Source organism: Mirounga leonina, unplaced genomic scaffold, assembly GCF_011800145.1.
Source record: "Mirounga leonina isolate KUSES-001 unplaced genomic scaffold, KU_Mleo_1.0 Mir_180, whole genome shotgun sequence".
Classification (NCBI taxonomy): Eukaryota; Metazoa; Chordata; class Mammalia; order Carnivora; family Phocidae; genus Mirounga; species Mirounga leonina.
Genome location: NW_023270469.1, coordinates 4866446 through 4885580, shown reverse-complemented (window position 1 = coordinate 4885580; position 19135 = coordinate 4866446). Strand labels below are relative to the sequence as shown.

The window sequence follows — 19135 nt, the reverse complement described above, 5'->3', positions numbered from 1 at the left end:
AGACTGCTTTCTTTGGCTCCGGTGCCCTGGGTGCCCCCGGGCTCTCCACAAGCCCTGAACCGTGAGGGCTTCGGCTGCCTCACTGAAGTAGGATTCTCAGATTCACTGGCCCTTCAGTCTGGTCTGTACGTTTTGCCGGGAGACTTGAAATGGGCCCTTTCCTTTGTACAGAGAGCCATAGCTACGTGAGCTATTTGAAAACAGTGTGCTTCCTTCAGCTGGAAATTCTATTACTTTCTTGTTCTGTTTTTAAATAAAGTGGTTGATGGGAATCACCCAAGCAGGTATTCCGTCTAATACAGGGGGCCTGCTGAGCTGGAATTAAGCAGGGAGCTGTGGGTATACCTCCTGTTTCCTTTCTTCCCTGTGGCTTTACAGGTAGTTTGCCTCCTTTGGTAGAAATATGAAATTCCTCTGTGTTCTTCCTTTTCTTGTTTTCCTCTTCCAGGCTCTCATAGTCTTTCCCATCCTTACTGAGTCCTCTTTGAGAGTGAACTACAGTGTGGTTCGTATGTTGGCCCCGAAAAACCAACCCTCCCTACAGTACGTGATATCAGCCAGGATATTTCTGATGGTTCCCCAACGAGTGTTTGCTCTAGATCAGTGCTTCTCTGACCCTCGAGCATCTACAAAGCCCTGGGGATCGTGGACGGACTCCCTTTGACACAAGTCCCAACCCAAGTCCCCTCCCCCAGGTAATCCATGCTACCAGTCTGTAAATAGATGCCCAGGCCTCTCTGTGTGCATTTTCATATATGCTAATATACCCAAGGGTCCAAAGCATCGGAAAGAAACCCAACTTCCTTGTCCTGAGTGGATAAGGAGTCAGTGGAATTTATTGGTCTAGCTTTTCCAAACAATCTAACATGCCATCTTTAGTAAATTTCCAAACGTATATATGGATAGACATAAATGTAATTATATATAAAATATTTGTCTAGATTGATAGATCTCTATTTAACGAATATATATGGTAGATACATGTTATATTAGGTATCTATACCCACATCTGTATCTGTCTGCCTGTCTGTCTCCCTACCTACCTAACTTGCCCATTTCTGGTGCTCTAATGTGGCATTGATCCTCTGGGCTAATCCTGCACTAATAGCAATGTCTTACTTTGTAACATTTTTAAGTCTAATATAAAAGGAAGGCATGATAACCCATGTGGTTTGGGTATCTGTGCTGAACAACTGTGGATCCCCCATGTCACAGAAAGTGAACCCAAGAAGCTTACAGAAGGGACTTGTCAAACATTGGAGTCTCTCCCTCCTTCCACCACTACCTGGGCCCCACGAGGGCTGAGCCCAGCTCTGGAAATCCTTCAGGGTCAGTTCCTGGCCCTGGCCCCTGGCCTGGCAATTTCCTTCCCATTTGGCTGGGGCCCCACGGACAGTAAGCCTGCTTCCCAGGAGAGGTGCAGGGCCCGAGCATGGTTAGAAGCGCCCAGCCCCGCTTCCCCATGCTGCCTGATCCTGCTAATCAGCCTGCCCTGTGTCTGCCAAGGCCGACACCCAGAAGAGGACAAATCCTGACAAGCACTCGAGCAGCTCCTGTGCAGCTACATTACGGACTGAAATGAGTCCCATTTTTAATTTGATTTTTCTTCCCCTGTAACAAGCAAAGTTCACATTACAGATAAATTGCCCGGAAATTCCAATTTAATAAGGCATGTGCATTTTTCAGGCCTAAAAGCATGGAAAACATCTTGCACGCTGGTATTTTTATACTAAAAGGTTTATTAAAAAGACAGCTTTGAAAATGTCAGGAATTTACATAGAGTGTCTGGTGAGTTGGTCAGAAGGGCTGATTTGATGAAAGGGCCCATCACCCGGGAAGCGGAAAAGCAGGTTGGCTGGCAGTCCCAGCTGCTCTCCCCTCTGGGGTAGGATGCTCTGGGTTGGGGGAAAATCACACCGACACTCAGGGCCTTGCCCCCAGCTCTTGGCTTCTATGCATGGACACAATATAATAATGCAAGGTTGGGCACTCGGGAGTGCTCAGGAACGGGGGTGCCCCCTGTCCCTCTCTGTCCGTGGCTGGGATTCTGAGTAGAAGCAGCAAGCTGGCATCATGGAGACCCAGGACACAGGCATGCGTCCCCAAGGTCTCTGATGGGAAGAGACACCCAACAAAGTAAAATAACTACTAGAGGGAAACAGAATTAAAGGCCGTGAGAAAATATAAGTAAATAGCAACAACAACGGATACCTGATTTTTTTTTTTTTTTTTTTTTGAGAGAGAAAGAGAGTGCACGCAAGTGAGGGGAAGGGCAGGGGGAGGAGAGAGAATTTTAAGCAGGCTCCATGCCCAACACAGAGCCTGACATGGGGCTCGATCTCACAACCCTAAGGTCATGACCTGAGCTGAAATCGGGAGTCAGACGCTTCAGCGACCGAGCCACCCAGGCGACCCCACCTGATTATTTTTTTAAGGAAGGAAAACCGTGAGTAGCTATTGTGTGAACCCCTCAGGCCCTTGCTTTCTCTGGGAGGCTGATGGGGACGGGCCTAACTGCCCTGGGCATCGTTCCTACGGGACAGCCTCCGAGTTAATGTCTGAACTCTCCGCATCCAAGATGTTGGTACGATGTTCATTGTACCAGGAAACTGTAGCATCATGAGATCAAAACCATGACTAGGGAGAAACAAAGAGTGTGGTTTCTTTGCCAACATGAAAGGCTAGATAATTTAATTCAGTTTTTATTTATATTCTAAACTCTGATTTGAATAATCAGGGAGTAAAATACAGTCCCTTTAAATTTTTCATTGTTTCACATACATGGAACCACCACAAATCACTCCTGGATCAACTGCGAACTTGGTACCTGGTAATCAGGAAATACACGCTACCTTTCTTTGCATTTCCCATTTCTGTGATTATTGCAACCAACAGAGGAAGGATGCAACCGTATGTCCTGGGTGTCACCAGGGGCCAGACGATCTACCTGGCCCCGGGGAACTCGGAACGGCCAACACCTGGCCCTGAGCATGAGTAACAAACTACACCTGCTTCAGGCCCAGTGCCTGCGATCCCGCACACCCGTGTGGAATTCCAGCTGTGCTGCTCTGGGCAAGTTGCTAAGCCCCTCTGAATCTTGGTTATCTCACCTTTAAAACAGGGATGATACCAACTTCATCTGGTTGTTGGGAACCACAGAAATGAATGTGGTGCCCAGTGAAGAGTTGGCCCAGGGCCCTGGTACAGTCCACTCGAACCTCATCCTGACATCACCAGACACAGAGTTTGGTGAAGGCAGCAGACCTACAAGGGTCCTTATGATGCACCAAAAGGCCTTTGAGTCTAGGTTCGTGCCCAGCAAGGCCCAGAGGAGGAAGTGACTACCTCTAACTGGGGGCCTCTTACAGAGTGACCTGGAGGAGGCATTTCGGCCCGGTCTTAGAAGACAGGAGTTTGCAGGTAGAGACGTAAACTGCTATCGAAATGAAAGACAGGTGTTTTTGAAGTGGTTCATTCTCGTGAGTAATGCATTTCTTGTTTTTGAGAAATAAGGAAATGATCATTGAGGCAGCAAGGGAGTGTGGGAAAAACAACGTTAGCCCCACTCATTCCCCCTGTCCTCCCCACCACTGTTTCACTACAGAACGCCGTCTCCCCCGGGCCCCGCTGAGTCGGGGCTCCCAAAACATTCCAGGGGACAGTGCGGATCCCATGCTGGACCGGACCCCAGGGGACCACGACGACACATCAGCGGTCCGACTCGCTCTGCTGGGAGCCACACACTTCGTGCCAGGCCCCACCTGGCCCCCACAGCTCCCCAGAGAGCCCTGGGATTCTCCCGCCTCCCCACAGAAACAGAGACAAGTAGCTCGACCAAGGTCACTGTGTGACAGTCCAGGTCTTTTTCACTCCGACGTCAATGCCTTTTCCTCCCCTGTGACACTGACAATGTGTCTCTGCGTAGCCAGGGCAGAGGTTAAGAGCTGGCCCCTGGCGCCAGACTGGGGTGCAAATCCCAACATAGCCACACACTCGCCCCTGACCTTGGGGAAGTGGTGTGTCTCTCTGAGTTGGTTTTTTGGTTTGTTTTAGCACTGGAATAACAGTTATTTTTTTCTTGGCAAAAAGTCAAATGGCATCTTTTTAAAAACAAAATAGAGCTTCTACTTAAGGGTTTTTTTTTTTTAATATTCAAGTAGGTTTTAAATGATAGAAGTTCTATGAAAACTAAGAAATCTATAGCCTGGAGTTTAATAGAAAAAAAAAGTAAGACAATGAAAAGATGTATAGCATCCAGCATCTTCTCAGTTTCCCCATCTGTGAAATGGGAATAATCATATTACCAACCTCTCAGGGTTGATGTGAGGGCTGAAAGAGTAAATACAGCACACTCCCTGAAAAGTGCCTGGCGCATAGTAAACACTCAGTTTAGTGTTGGATGCTGCTGTTGATACTATTATTATTAAACGGGCACCGCAGTCCTGAGCCTGTTCTGGAGATACCAGACCCACCGCCTTGTAGGAAGCATTAGCAGGGCCCAGTCCCTGGCGTTGCTCAGCAGTCCAGGGTCTGGCTCACCTACTTTGGCAAAATAAAAATTGGATTTGATGTGATGGACACACACAGAGGTGGTTGGGTCTGTTCACGTGACCCAAATTCACAAGGGACTGAAGAAAACCAGAGTCCTTCTCTCTGAACTAAAGTGAGACTGTTCTAGAGGTTCTTATTCCTCAGCTCCTTTCTCAAAGACCCAGGCTGACCACAGCCTCCCTCGGGTAACAATCACATTGCAAGGTCCCCAAAATTGCCTCCATGTCAGGGACAGCAGCTTCCCCTCTCCTCGGCCACACAGCTGTGGACAGCCCCTGGGGCCTCACCTCCGCAGGAAGAATCTAACCCATGACACCCAGAGTCATCCTCGTTCTATCCTCGGAGGTAACTGTTTCTCAAAATTCAGCCGGTGTCTTCTGACCGCCCTCCAGTAAGTTAGCTGGGAAGCAGCTTAGTGTGGGGGTTCAGAACAGGGGCTCTGGGCCCACATCCTGACTCTACAACCTTGGTAGCTCTATGGTGTGTGCTTCAGTTTCCTCATCCGTAAGGGATATTACACCTACTGTATTAGGGTCCTCTAGGCACTGTAACAAACCGCCCTAACAGGTTACCCCAAACTGGGTGGGGCTGGAGATGTATTCTTCCCCAGTTCTGAAGGCCAGAAATCCAGAATCAGTCTCACCGGGCCAACAAGGTGGGCCACACTCCTCTGAAGACTCTAGGGGAGACTCCTTTGCAATAGTCCAGTCTCTACCTCCTGCTCATGTGGGATTCTCCTCTCTTCTCTGTGTCTCAGATCTCTCTCTGCTTCCGTCTTATAAGGACATCCGAGGCTCCATGTTGCGCAGGAATCCAAAAGCCCCTCCCCACCTTAAGATCCTCCCCTCAATTAGACCTTCAGAGTTTGTGCCATATAAGGGAACATTCACGGGTCCCCAGGATTAGGATGTGGACATCTTTTCCACTGTGAAGACTGGGATGGTAATTTACCCCAAACTCATATTGGTTAAATCAGGTTTGAAATGTTGTTAGAACCAGGGCGCCTGGGTGGCTCAGTTGGTTAAGCCACTGCCTTCGGCTCAGGTCATGATCCTGGAGTCCCGGGATCGAGTCCCACATCGGGCTCCTTGCTCGGCGGGGAGTCTGCTTCTCCCTCTGCCCTCCCCCCCTCTCATGCTCTCTCTCTCTAATAAATAAATAAATAAATAAATCTTAAAAAAAAAAAGAAAAGAAAAGAAATGTTGTTAGAACCAAAGCCGGCCAGCTTATAGCAGAGATGATGGACTTCGGGCATCTTTACCTGACTGATGAGCCATCAGTTTCCGTGTCCCCTCAGGGACACATATTTCAAAGATTGGTGGGGAATGGCAGGAGAACACTGACTGGCAGCTCTCTGGCTCAAGTACAGAAGTGGTTGGAGCACCTGCCATATGTCACTGGGACAGTCCCACATTACCCAAGCCACTCAGTTCAAAGAAATCTGATTCACATTCAGTTAGAGTCTCCCTGATAAATGGGATTTTGTCTGAACTTCTTAGAATGAGCATGGGTTATCTTTACAACAACATCAAAAAATAGTAACATTTTAAAATTCTTTGATGGTTTCCCATCATCCAAAACCCAAACAGTGGCTCAGGTTCTTTATAATACATCTCACTAAACTCCTATACCTTCAGTGTCCCCTAGAGAAGCTGTGTCCCAACCACAACCATCCACATTCTGGTACATAAATATTCATTCAGCAACTGTCTCTTGAGTGTTGTGTGTGTGCTAAGCAATGTTTTAGGAGCTGGGGTCATGACAGCAAACAGATATCCTTGCTTTTTTTTTTTTTTTAATTTTATTATGTTATGTTAGTCACCATACAATACATCATTAGTTTTTGATGTGGTGATCCACAATCCATTGTTTTTGTATAACACCCAGTGCTCCATGCAGTACGTGCCCTCCTTAATACCCATCACCGGGCTAACCAATCCTCCCTGCCCCCTCTAGAACCCTGTTTGTTTCTCAGAGTCCATAGTCTCTCATGGTTCATCTCTCCCTCCAATTCCCCCCACCCCATTTTTCCCTTCCTTCTCCTAGTGTCCTCCATGCTATTCCTTATGTTCCACAAATAAGTGAAACCATATGATAATTGACTTTCTCTGCTTGACTTATTTCACTTAGCATAATCTCCTCCAGTCCCATCCATGTTGATGTAAAAGTTGGGTATTTATCCTTCCTGATGGCTGAATAATATTCCATTGTATATATGGACCACATCTTCTTTATCCATTCATCTGTTGAAGGGCATCTCGGCTCTTTCCACAGTTTGGCTATTGTGGACATTGCTGCTATGAACACTGGGGTGCATATGGCCCTTCTTTTCACTACATCTGTGTCTTTGGGGTAAATACCCAGGAGTGCAATTGCTGGGTCATAGGGTAGCTCTATTTTTAAATTTTTGAGGAACCTCCACACTGTTTTCCAAAGTGACTGTACCAATTTGCATTCCCACCAACAGTGTAAGAGGGTTCCCCTTTCTCCACAACCTCTCCAACATTTGTTGTTTCTTTCCCTGTCCATTTTTGCCATTCTAACTGATGTAAGGTGGTATCTCAATGTGATTTTGATTTAAATTTCCCTGATAGCTAATGATGATGAACATTTTTTCATGTGTCTGTTAGCCATTTGTATGTCTTCTTCAGAGAAGTGTCTTTTCATATCTACTGCCCACTTTTTGACTTGATTATTTGATTTTGGGTGTTGAGTTTGAGAAGTTCTTCATAGATCTTGGATACCAGCCCTTTATCTGTAGTGTCATTTGCAAATACCTTCTCCCATTCTGTGGGTTGCCTCTTTGTTTTGTTGACTGTTTCCTTTGGTGTGCAGAAGCTTTTTATCTTGATGAAGTCCCAAAAGTTCATTTTTGCTTTTGTTTCACTAGCTTTTGGAGATGTATCTTGAAAGAAGTTGCTGTGGCCGATGTCAAAGAGGTTACTGCCTATGTTCTCCTCTAGGATTTTGATGGATTCCTGTCTCACATTGAGGTCTTTCATCCACTTTGAGTTTATCTTTGTGAATGGTGTTAGAGAATGGTCGAGTTTCATTCTTCTGCATGTGGCTGCCCAATTTTCCCAGCACCATTTATTGAAGAGACTGTCTTTTTTCCATTGCATGTTTTTTCCTGCTTTGTCAAAGATTATTTGACCATAGAGTTGAGGGTCCATATCTGGGTTCTCTATTCTGTTCCATTGGTCTATATGTCTGTTTTTGTGCCAGTACCATGCTGTCTTGGTGATCACTGATTTGTAATATAGCTTGAAATCGGGCAACGTGATGCCCCCAGCTTTGTTTTTCTTTTTCAACATTACCTTGGCAATTCAGAGTCTTTTCTGATTCCATACAAATTTTAGGATTGTTTGTTCCAGCACTTTGAAAAATGTCATTTTTCAAAATGAATTTTGATTGGGATGGCATTGAAGGTATAGATTGCTCTGGGTAGCATAGACATTTTAACAATGTTTATTCTTCCGATCCATGAGCATGGAATATTTTTCCATCTTTTTGTGTCTTCTTCAATTTCTTTCATGAGTGTTTTGTAGTTCCTAGAGTATAGATCCTTTACCTCTTTGGTTAGGTTTATTCCGAGGTATCTTATGGTTTTTGGTGCTATTGTAAATGGAATCGTTTCTCTAATTTCTCTTTCTACAGTTGCGTTGTTAGTGTATAAGAAAACGACTGCTTTCTGTGCATTGATTTTGTATCCTGCCACATTACTGAATTGCTGTATGAGTTCTAGTAATTTGGGGGTGGAGTCTTTTGGGTTTTCCACATAAAGTATCATGTCGTCTGTGAAAAGAGAGAGCTTGACTTCTTCTTTGCCAATTTGAATACCTTTTATTTCTTTTTGTTGTCTGCTGTTGCTAGGACTTCTAGTACTATGTTGAACAATAGTGGTGAGAGTGGGCATCCTTAACATGTTCCTGATCTTAAGGGAAAGGCTCTCAGCTTTTCCCCATCGAGGATGATATTTGCTGTGGGTTTTTCATAGATGGATTTTATGAACTTGAGGAATATTCCCTCTATCCCTATACTCTGAAGAGTTTTAATCAGGAAAGGATGTTGTATTTTGTCACATGCTTTTTCTGCATCAATTGAGAGGACCATATGGTTCTTCTCCCTCCTCTTATTAATGTGTTCTGTCACATTGATTGATTTGCGAATGTTGAACCACCCTTGCATCCCGGGGATAAATCCCACTTGGTCATGGTGGATGATCCTTTTAATGTATTGTTGGATCCTATTAGCTAGGATTTTGTTGAGGATTTTGGAATCCATATTCATCGGGGATATCGGTCTGAAATTCTCCTTTTTGATGGGGTCTTTGCCTGATTTGGGGATTAAGGTAATGCTGGCCTCATAGAATGAGTTTGGAAGTTTTCCTTCTGTTTCTATTTTTTGAAACAACTTCAGTAGAATAGGTATTATTTCTTCTTTGAATGTTCGGTAGAATTCCCCAGGGAATCCATCAGGCCCTGGACTCTTGTTTTTTGGGAGGTTTTTGATCACTGCTTCAATCTCGTTACTGGTTATTGGCCTATTCAGGTTGTCAATTTCTTCCTGTTTCAGTCTTGGCAGCTTATAGATTTCCAGGAAGGCCTCCATTTCATCCAGATTGCTCAATTTATTGGCATATAGTTGTTGATGATAATTTCTAATAATTGTTTCTATTTCCTTGGTGTTAGTCGTGATCTCTCCCCTTTCATTCATAATTTTATTAATTTGGGTCCTTTCTCTCTTCTTTTGGATAAGTCTGGCCAGTGGTTTATTGATCTTATTCTTTCAAAGAACCAACTTCTAGTTTTGTTGATCTGATCTACTGTGTTTCTGCTTTCTAATTCATTGATCTCTGCTTTAATTTTAATTATTTCTCTTCTAATGCATGGCTTAGGCATCGTTTGTTGCTTTTTCTCTAGTTCTTTAAGGTGTAGAGTTAGTTGGTGAATTCGAGATTTTTCTATTTTTTTGAGTGAGGCTTGGATGGCTATGTATTTCCCCCTTAGGACCGCCTTTGCAGTATCCCATATGTTTTGGACCGATGTGTTTTCGTTCTCATTGATTTCCATGAATTGTTTAAGTTCTTCTTTGATTTCCTGGTTGACCCAAACATTCTTGAGCAGAGTGGTCTTTAGCTTCCAAGTGTTTGAATTTCTGCCAAAGTTTTTCTCGTGATTGAGTTCCAGTTTTAAAGCATTGTTGTCTGAGAATATGCAGGGAATAATCTCAATCTTTTGGTATTAGTTGAGACCTGATTTGTGACCCAGTATATGGTCTATTCTGGAAAAAGTTCCATGTGCACTCGAGAAGAATGAGTACTCTGTTGTTTTAGGGGGGAATGTTCTGTAAATATCTATGAGGTCCATCTGGTCCAATGTATCATTCAAAGCTCTTGTTTCCTTGTTGATTATCTGCTTAGATGATCTGTCCACTGCTGAGAGTGGAGTGTTGAGGTCTCCTACAATTAACGTATTGTTATCAATATGACTCTTTATTTTGGTTAACAGTTGGCTTATGTAGATGGCTGCTACCATATTGGGGGCATAGATATTTACAATTGTTAGATCTTCTTGTAGGATAGACCCTTTAAGAATGATATAGTGTCCTTCTATGTCTCTAATTACAGACTTTAGTTTAAAATCTAATTTTTTTTTAATTTTATTTATTTATTTGGGAGAGAGAGAATGAGAGACAAAGAGCATGAGAGGGAGGAGGGTCAGAGGGAGAAGCAGACTCCCTGCCAAGCAGGGAGCCCGATGCGGGACTCGATCCCGGGACTCCAGGATCATGACCTGAGCCGAAGGCAGTTGCTTAACCAACTGAGCCACCCAGGCGCCCTAAAATCTAATTTGTCTGATATAAGAATTGCTACCCCAGCTTTCTTTTGAGGTCCGCTGGCATGGAAGATAGATCTCCATCCCTTCACTTTCAGTCTGGATGTATCTTTAGGTTCAAAATGAGTCTCTTGTAGACAGCATATGGATGGGTCCTGTCTTTTTATCCAATCTGCAACCCTGTGCCGTTTTATGGGAGCATTTAGGCCATTCACGTTGAGAGTGATTATTGAAAGATATGAATTAATTGTCATCATGTTGCCTGTGAGGACGTTGTTTTTATAGATTGTCCCTGTAAATTTCTGTTGTAGATCACTCTTGGGGTCTTTCTCCTTTTATAGAACCCCCCTTAATATTTTTTGCAGGGCCGGCTTAGTGGTCACATATTCTTTCAACGTCTGCCGGTCGTGGAAGCTCCGCATTCTCCATCCATTCTAAATGAAAGCCTTGCCGGATAAAGTATTCTTGGCTGCATGTTCTTCTCATTTAGTACCCTGGATATGTCTTGCCAGGCCTTTCTGGCTTGCCAGGTCTCTGTGGATAGGTCTGACATTATTCTGATGTTCCTCCCTCTGTACGTAAGGAATCTCTTCCCCCTAACTGCCCTTAAGATGGTTTCCTTGGTTCTAAGATTTGCAAGTTTTACTATTACATGCTGGGGTGTTGGCCTGTTTTCCTTGATCTTGGGAGGGGTCCTTTCTGCCCCTAGGACCTGAATGTTTGTTTCATTCCCCAGATTAGGGAAGTTCTCAGCTATGATTTGCTCAAATACATCTTTTAGTCCTCTCTCTCTCTCCACTCCCTCCGGGATTCCAATTATTCTGACATTGGAACGCTTCATGGTCACTTATTTCTCTGATTCTATTTTCATGGATTCTGAGTTGTTTTTCCCTGGCCTCCTCTTTTCCCTTTTTATCTATTATATTGTCTTCCAGGTCGCTATTCGTTCTTCTGCCTCAGTTACCCTAGCTGTTAAATTATCTAGATTGGATTGGATCTCATTGATAGCATTTTTAAGTTCTGCCAATTCAGCTTTCATTTCTGCCCTTAGAGACTCTATGTGTCATTAATTGATTTCTCCATTCTAGCCATTGTCTTCACAATTGCTAGCCTAAATTCCATCTCCGACATCTTGGTTATATCTGCATCCATTTGTAAATCTGCAGCATAAGTCATAATCTCTGAGTCTTTTCTATTTTGGGGGCTCGTCCTCCTAGTCATTCTGTTGATGGGTGGTTGAGGGAATGTATAGAGTCCAAATTATTGACCAGAACCCAAGCAAGATGCACCTGTTTTCTTGGGACCTTAGGGTTGCTGGCCTCTTGTTTTCCCAGCCTGTCTTCTGCGGGAGGGGCCTGCCGCAGTGTTACTCATGCAACCCTGTTTGGGCGGAGTTGCCCTGGCCCCGTGGTGGGGGATGGGCTCAGTGGGACTCGGTCTTTGGGGCTTTTGTTCTCTGGCGCCTTTCCCTGGCGGCTTTCCGCGTCTCTTGCGTGAGTCAGAGCAGGAGAGACCGTTTCCAACCCTCTGCCTCAGAGCAGAGAGACCTCAGTCTGTTCTTCAGTGAGCTCTCCAGGCCACACTGTCCCCGTTTCTGTCCGTGCTGCTATAAACTGCAGCGTCCTGGGTTGTGCGCCCCTCCGCAGCGCTCCCAGTCCTGCCTCCAGGTCGGGGCACGTCTCTGCCCTTTGTGCTTCTAAAACCGCCAGCCGCTCCCAGTTCCTGTGCGTGATTCTGCTGCTTGGGGTTTCCGCCCCGGGGGCTGCAGTTCACAGGCGTGACCCCGCTGCTCCAGGTTTCCCGCCCGGGAGCTGCCCTAAAGTCCTTTCCCGGCCGCTACCACCCGGTCCCAGCACACGAGGCTGTCACTCACCAGCAGTGTAGGATCCCCATGTCCAGGCACCCTCCCGCTGCCATTTATCCTCCGATATCTGCCTGCGGAATCAGCGCTCCCCACTTTGTACCTCGAAACCAACTGCCTGCAATATTCTGTTTGTAGAGATCCAGATCTTCTTACATCTCAGGCTGGTTTCATGGGTGCTCAGAGTGGTCTGGTAGATATCCAGCTCAATTCCAGGGACCAGTTGAAATAGGGTCCCCTACTCCTCCGCCATCTTTTTTCCAAAACCCAGATATCCTTGCTTTTGTGGAGCTTACATTCTAGTGAATCTCTCTGGTCCATGTGTTAATTTGTATTGTTCCCTCTTCCTGACTTGTCTGCCCTCTCCTTCTCTGACAACATCCCACCCTTTCCTGTGGTCTTGGTTCAGACACTGCATCTTCTGTGAGGTCCCCAGGGTGACCCTCTATCAGAGGTAATGGCCATTTCCTCCAAGCATCCATGCGCCCTGCCTGTACTTTCATAGTGCTCCTCCTACAGGTCTGCACATGGGACACAAAACAGTAACTGTAATGATGTTTTGGATTTGTTTTAAGAATTATCTGGCACCGGGGCACCTGGGTGGCTCAGTCGGTTTAAGTGTCTGCTTTCGGCTCAGGTCATGATCTCAGGGTCCTGGGATCGAGCCCTGTATTGGGCTCCCTGCTCAGCGGGGAGTCTGCTTCTCCCTCTCCTTCTTTGCGTACTCACTTTCTCATTCTCTCTCTCTCAAATAAATAAATAAAATCTTTAAAAAAAAAAAAAAAGAATTATCTGGTACCTAGCATGGGAGCTTTTGCCCACTACTCAGTGAATATTTCTTGAATCTATTCTGAGTGTAGTCTGAATGTTGCTTGGGAAATTTTTTTCAGATACTCTGTTTACAAGGACCCAGCAGGCTGGCTGAATATTAACCCCATAAATGGGACCGTTGACACCACAGCAGTGCTGGACCGCGAGTCGCCATTTGTCCACAACAGCGTGTATACCGCCCTCTTCCTAGCAATCGACAGTGGTGAGTAATTTTTAAAATGTCACCAAGTGTATACTTTTCAGTTATAAATGCATTTTTACATTTTACGTTTCTTCTGGTAACACCCGGAGGTGTTCTCGGGAAGAATATAAATGAGTGGAGGCAGGGAAGGCAAACATTTAAACATACAGTAGGTCAGTAATACCCCCAAATCCTGGAATTCTCTGGTCTTTGTCCAGTTAGAGGTCAGAGTGGTGAGCTCACTGCTTCGTCTTAGGCAGGTGCCACGGCTACGAAGGCACACTGATGTCGTTCATCTTGGCGTCATGCTCTCGTCTGGGGGACGGTTCTTTCACTTAGGGCAAGTTGGAAGAAAGCCCCAGAGGACATCACCAAACTTGGTGGCTGAATGGTCCCACAGCTTTTACCCTGTTAGCACAGACGACCATGGAAAGACATCAGGTGCACTCAGCTAGGAGCTTCATAATCACAGAACAATGGCCGTTCATTCAAAAGCTACTAATGCGGCATCCACGTGCCAGAGTCTGTTCCAGATGCCGGGGATACAGCAGTGAACAAACAAGAATGACTGTCCTCGTGCAGCTGATCCACTCATGGAGAAAGGAAGCAAATTGAGTAAAATACATAATATGCTTTTTGGGAAAAAGGGAAACATAGTATGTATGTATGAAACCAGGAAATGGAAAAAAGATAGCGGACAGCAGGGTGCTGCCGTTCTAAGGAGGCAGCCCTGGGGAGCCTCGCTGTGGCAGCAACATTTGAATAAAAACACAAAGGCAGTGGCTATGGGAGCCCTGAAGTTATCTAAGGGAAGGGCAAGGAGGCCACGAAGGCTGGACCAGAGAGAGCGGGTGGGACAGGCAGGGGGTTGGGATACAGGTGGTGTGGCGTCACGTGGGCCCCACACCACCCTCCGCTTTTACTGTGGGTGGAACGGTACGCTGTGGCCAAGGGCTGATAGGGTGCAGTGTGACATGATCAGTCATGCTGCCCTGTTGAGATCAGATGTGGGGGACAAGGGCACAAGTATGGAGACCTCTTAGGAGACGGGTGACAATCTAGGCATGAGGGTGGCTTGGGCTGATAATAGGGGAGGGGATGAGAAGAAGTCAGATTCAGACACAAAGCTAACAGGATCTGCCATTGGCTGAGATGGGGGGTCAGAGTTGGTTTTGGGGTGTGTTAAACAGAGATGTCCATTGTGTCAAGCACACAAGAAATTTTGCTCTATTATTCCAAAAAGCTGAAGATTCGGTTTTGAGTCCCATATATCAAAGTGAATATTCACAGGGCCTTTGGCATGTGCCTTCGTTATACACAATAATGGGTAAACTTAGACTCTCAGACCCCGTCTCCATATGCTGGGCACTCACATGCACACCACCTATGAGATCATGTGTCTGAGAAGTGCACAATCGGGGTGGCATGTGGTAGGCAGAGAAGGCTTCACAATGAAGTCAACCTTTGAGTTTGGCCTCGAAGGACAGGTAGGATCTGGATAAGTGGCAGGAGAGGGGGTAGAGGTGCCTGAGAACACAGAGCAGAGGAATCAAAACTAGAAGGGAGTGTGGTATGGGTGGTAAGAGAGGGAAAGAGAAGAGCTGCATCCACTATGAGTGAACAAGTGGAAATCTATTCGGATGTATGTGGAAAAGTCATATCTTCAAAGCATCTCAACAACCAGACAAGTCTTTTGATGGAGCCAGCAGCCGAAAGATTGTGTAAGTTCTTGAGGAGAAACTGCAGGATGAAATAGCTCACAGACACTCATCCACACACACTGTGCTTGACCCAGGAGACTCAGAGTTGAGTAATGCATGGTCCTTGTGCTCCGTGCGCTAATGAGTGATTTGGGGAGTTAGGCTGGTAAGCACAAGACCCCAATGCAATGTCATAACTATTCTGATGGACTTAAGCCCAGAGGAGCCCCTTGTCCAGCCTTGGGGGTGGTCATAGGGAGCTTCTTGGTTAAGGGGATAAAGATAAGTTGAGAGGGGCGCCTGGGTGGCTCAGTTGGTTAAGCGACTGCCTTCGGCTCAGGTCATGATCCTGGAGTCCCGGGATCGAGTCCCGCATCGGGCTCCCTGCTCGGCGGGGAGTCTGCGTCTCCCTCTGACCCTCTTCCCTTTCATGCTCTCTGTCTCTCATTCTGTCTCAAATAAATAAATAAAAATCTTTAAAAAAAAAAAAAAAGATGAGAAAAGGTAATGCATTTTTGTAATTCCATTCCCATTTTTAAAAAATTTTAATGCCAGTATAGTTAACATACAGAGTAATAGTAGTTCCATGTGTACAGTATAATGATTCAACACTTCCCTACAATACCCGGTGCTCATCACAACAAGTGTGCTCCTTCATCCCATCACCTATTTCACCCATCCCCCACCTCCCCTCTGGTAACCATCAGTTTGTTCTCTATAGTTAAGAGTCTGTTTGTCTCTCTCCTTTTTTCCCCTTTGCTCATTTGTTTTGTTTCTTAAATTCCACATATGAGTGAGATCATATGGTATTTGTCTTTCTCTGACTGACGTATTTCACTTAGCGTTATACTCTCTAGCTCCATCCATGTCATTGCAAATGGTAAGATTTCATTCTTTCTGATGGCTGAGTAGTAGTCTATGGTCTGACTATACCACATCTTCTTTACCCATTCATCAATCGATGGACACTTGGATTGCTTCCATATCTTGGCCATTGTAAATAATGCTGTCATAAACATAGGGGTGCATGTAGCCCTTTGAGTTAGTGTTTTTGTATTTTGGGGTTAATACCCAGTAGTGCAATTACTGGATCATAGGGTAGTTCTATTTTTAAATTTTAGAGGAACCTCCATACTGTTTGCTGGAGTGGCTCCACCAGTTTGCATTCCCACCAACAGTGCATGAGGGTTCCTTTCTCTCCACATCCTCACCAACACCTGTTGTTGCTTGTGTTTTTGATTTTAGCCATTCTGACAGGTGTGAGGTGACATCTCATTGTGATTTTGATTTGTATTTCCCTGATGATTTGTGATGTTGAACATCTTCTCATGTGTCTGTTGGCCATCTGTATGTCTTCTGTGGAAAAGAACGTCTGTTCATGTCTTCTACCCATTTTTAATTAGATTATTTTTGTTTAATTAGATTATTTGTTGAGTTGTATCAGTTCTTTATATATTTTGGATTCTAACCCTTTATTGGATATGTCATTTGCCAATATCTTCTCTCAGTCAGTAGGTTGCCTTTTAGTTTTGTTGATTGGAAAAGGTAAGGCATTCTAATAGAAGCCTGAAAGAATATGGATATGTGGGACACTGAGAAAGCTTCCATGTAGGCTCCATATGTACAAAGCTAGGAGCAGAGAGATGGCCAAGCACCCACTGCACTAAGGTTGATACTAGGTCTTGTGTTGAATGCCTGGCTGCTATCACAGTGCCTGATTTAGAGCAGGTGCTCAACAGATCTGTGGAATAGATCCTGAACTAGATCATGAAATGTTCCATATGCTATGCCAAGGTGTTTGATTTGACTATGTTGCTTACTTGCCTCCAAAATAACCTTTGTCCTTTAGAAAGATAACCCCCAAGGCAGTGTAGAAAATGCACAATGATGATGTGGGGGGCAGGGAGGCATTCTAAAGCTGTGGCAGAAATCAGGATAAGAGAAGCATGAAGCAGTGAAGTGAGTTTAGTTGAAGCGAGTCTAGAATCAGGAAATACGTTGAAAGCCATAGCCCGTATCTTAGTTGCAGGGGTTAGGGTGGGCCAGGTGACAAGAGAAATGGACCAGAAATGATGAGTCTAGAAAACATCTGGAAGGAAGAAACAAGACTTTGAAAAAAATAAGTGCTCAACATAAAGTAGAGAAAGGTGATATTCAGATTTCTAGGCCGGAAACCAGGAATGATTATTCCATTGATAGAAGGATTGTTTCAAAGGATTGTTCCCATGTTGTCTTTATGGGGTGGATGTTGAGATGATGTCCCATGGGACTGGAATAGAGGTAAGGAGGTTTTTCTTAAAGAGTCACCTATGCAAAAGAGACGGGAGCCATCAGAACAGGTAAGTTTTGTAGAAGGAACGGGTCTAGACGGAGTGCTAAGGGCATAAACAGTGGGTGACAACAAGCCAAGAATGTTTAAAATGCTGTTTGAATTAAAAAGAGTCAATTATAGATCTGCTAAAGGAATGATTTCAGAGTTCTGTGCTATCTAAAAGTCTCTGTACTTGTAGAGAAAATTCTCAGCTAAGAACAGCATGAAAAAGGTGGAAATACAGCAAATAGAGTGGTCATTGCCTTATGAAATATTTTGTGCAATTATTCATCAAAAAAAAAAAAAAAAAACTAGAAGTGAAGTACACTTTAATTTTTGCCAGAAACAAGAGCCTTCTCTCCAGGTATGACTAGGCAAGCTGCTTATAGACTCTGAGGCTCAGTTTCCACTTCCATAAGATGAGGAAGATAATTCCTACTTAGAACATTGTTGTGAGAAATGAGAAATAGAAGTGCTGTGCCCTCTACACTCACCATCAAAAGTCATATTAAATGTTCAATAAATGCTAATCTCACCCCAGTGGGGGTTATAGAAAGGAAAGAATGGAGCCACGAATGGTCCTAAGAAAAATACAGTGTGAAATCTACTTCTTGTCTAACTCTTTTAATACTAATATCAAACAAGTGAAATCAAAATCTGGTGTCACAGATGTTTCCAAAAGGACGAAATGTCCCTGAAGATGTAATGATAAATAGAAAACAGGTTGGCATTAATACACACAACCATCATTAGAGATGATAATCTTGAACAAGGCCCAAAAGACTTAAGAGTAAAAAGAGCATAAATTTAAAAAGACCTCATAAATCAAAGGAACTTTTTGTTTAAAGACTCCTTTTTGTCTCACTGAAAATTTATCTCTAGGTATTATGTTGAGCCAGGAAAAACCAACACTTACGTATTAGATCAAAGTTAATAGTATAACTGATGTCTCAATTTTAGACAAAGGAAGCATTTGATTTTATTTAATTTATAGAAATTCAATGTATTTGATGGAATGAAAGAATAGGGATTTTTTTTTTTTTTTTTGGTCATGTAACACTAGGAAAGCTAAAGCAAAATAAAATGATTTTCTCCAAACAAGGAGTCACTTAGTTTATATCCAAACATGTTGGTAAAAGATATGTCTGTAGGATCTTCCAGGCAGGATGTAGTAGATTACTGTCCCCACTGCAAAAACTAGGAAAATCAGGATAGATTACAAAAGTCTTTAATTTTAAAGGCATCAGAGAGCCACAGAAGCCAGGAAGCCTTGATCAATGAAAATATCAAAGAGGGAAGAAGCATTCTAAAAAAAAGTACAAGACAGCCAGCCATTTCTTCTCTCTGGGGACCTTTTCTGATTCTGGGTGAGGGTCAGGCTTGACCCAGGGAAGAGGGCCCAAGATGAAGGGAAATAAACCAGAAATGTTTGTAATAGTCATGTGGAGCTGGTGTGACAAAGTGAAAACCTGAGGGCCCTTAAACACATGGCTGCTTTTCCCCCACGGACAAATACCCTTTAAAGGACAGAGTGAAATCCCCTGGGGGTCTCACAGAAACAAGGACCTAACAGAGGAAGCAAACATACCTTAAACATACAGCCATTGTCTCCTTAAGACATTTGCCAGATTTTAAAGGTACAAAGTGTGGGAGGTTGCGATGGCTGGTGCTATAGACTGAATGTTTGTGTCCCCACAAAATTCATATGTCGAAACCTAATCCCTAGTGTGATGGCATTTGGAGGTAGAGCCTTTGGGAGGTGCTTAGGTCAATCAGATAGAAGCCTTCATGAGTGGGATGAATACTCTTATAAAAGAGATCCTAGAGAGCGCCTCTACCCCTCCTGCCATCTGAGGACACAGC

General features: G+C 44.4%; 1 protein-coding gene across 6 annotated transcripts in view; it reads left to right on the top strand.

The window, feature by feature from the left end:
* CDH13 (cadherin 13) overlaps window positions 1-19135 on the top strand; it is a 1404901-nt gene that overhangs the window by 1360332 nt on the left and 25434 nt on the right. For all 6 annotated transcript variants that reach the window (XM_035024712.1, XM_035024708.1, XM_035024709.1 and 3 more), the window contains one exon: window positions 13140-13282. In XM_035024712.1, the coding sequence (XP_034880603.1) occupies window positions 13140-13282 (143 nt within the window). The remainder of the gene's footprint in view (window positions 1-13139; window positions 13283-19135) is intronic.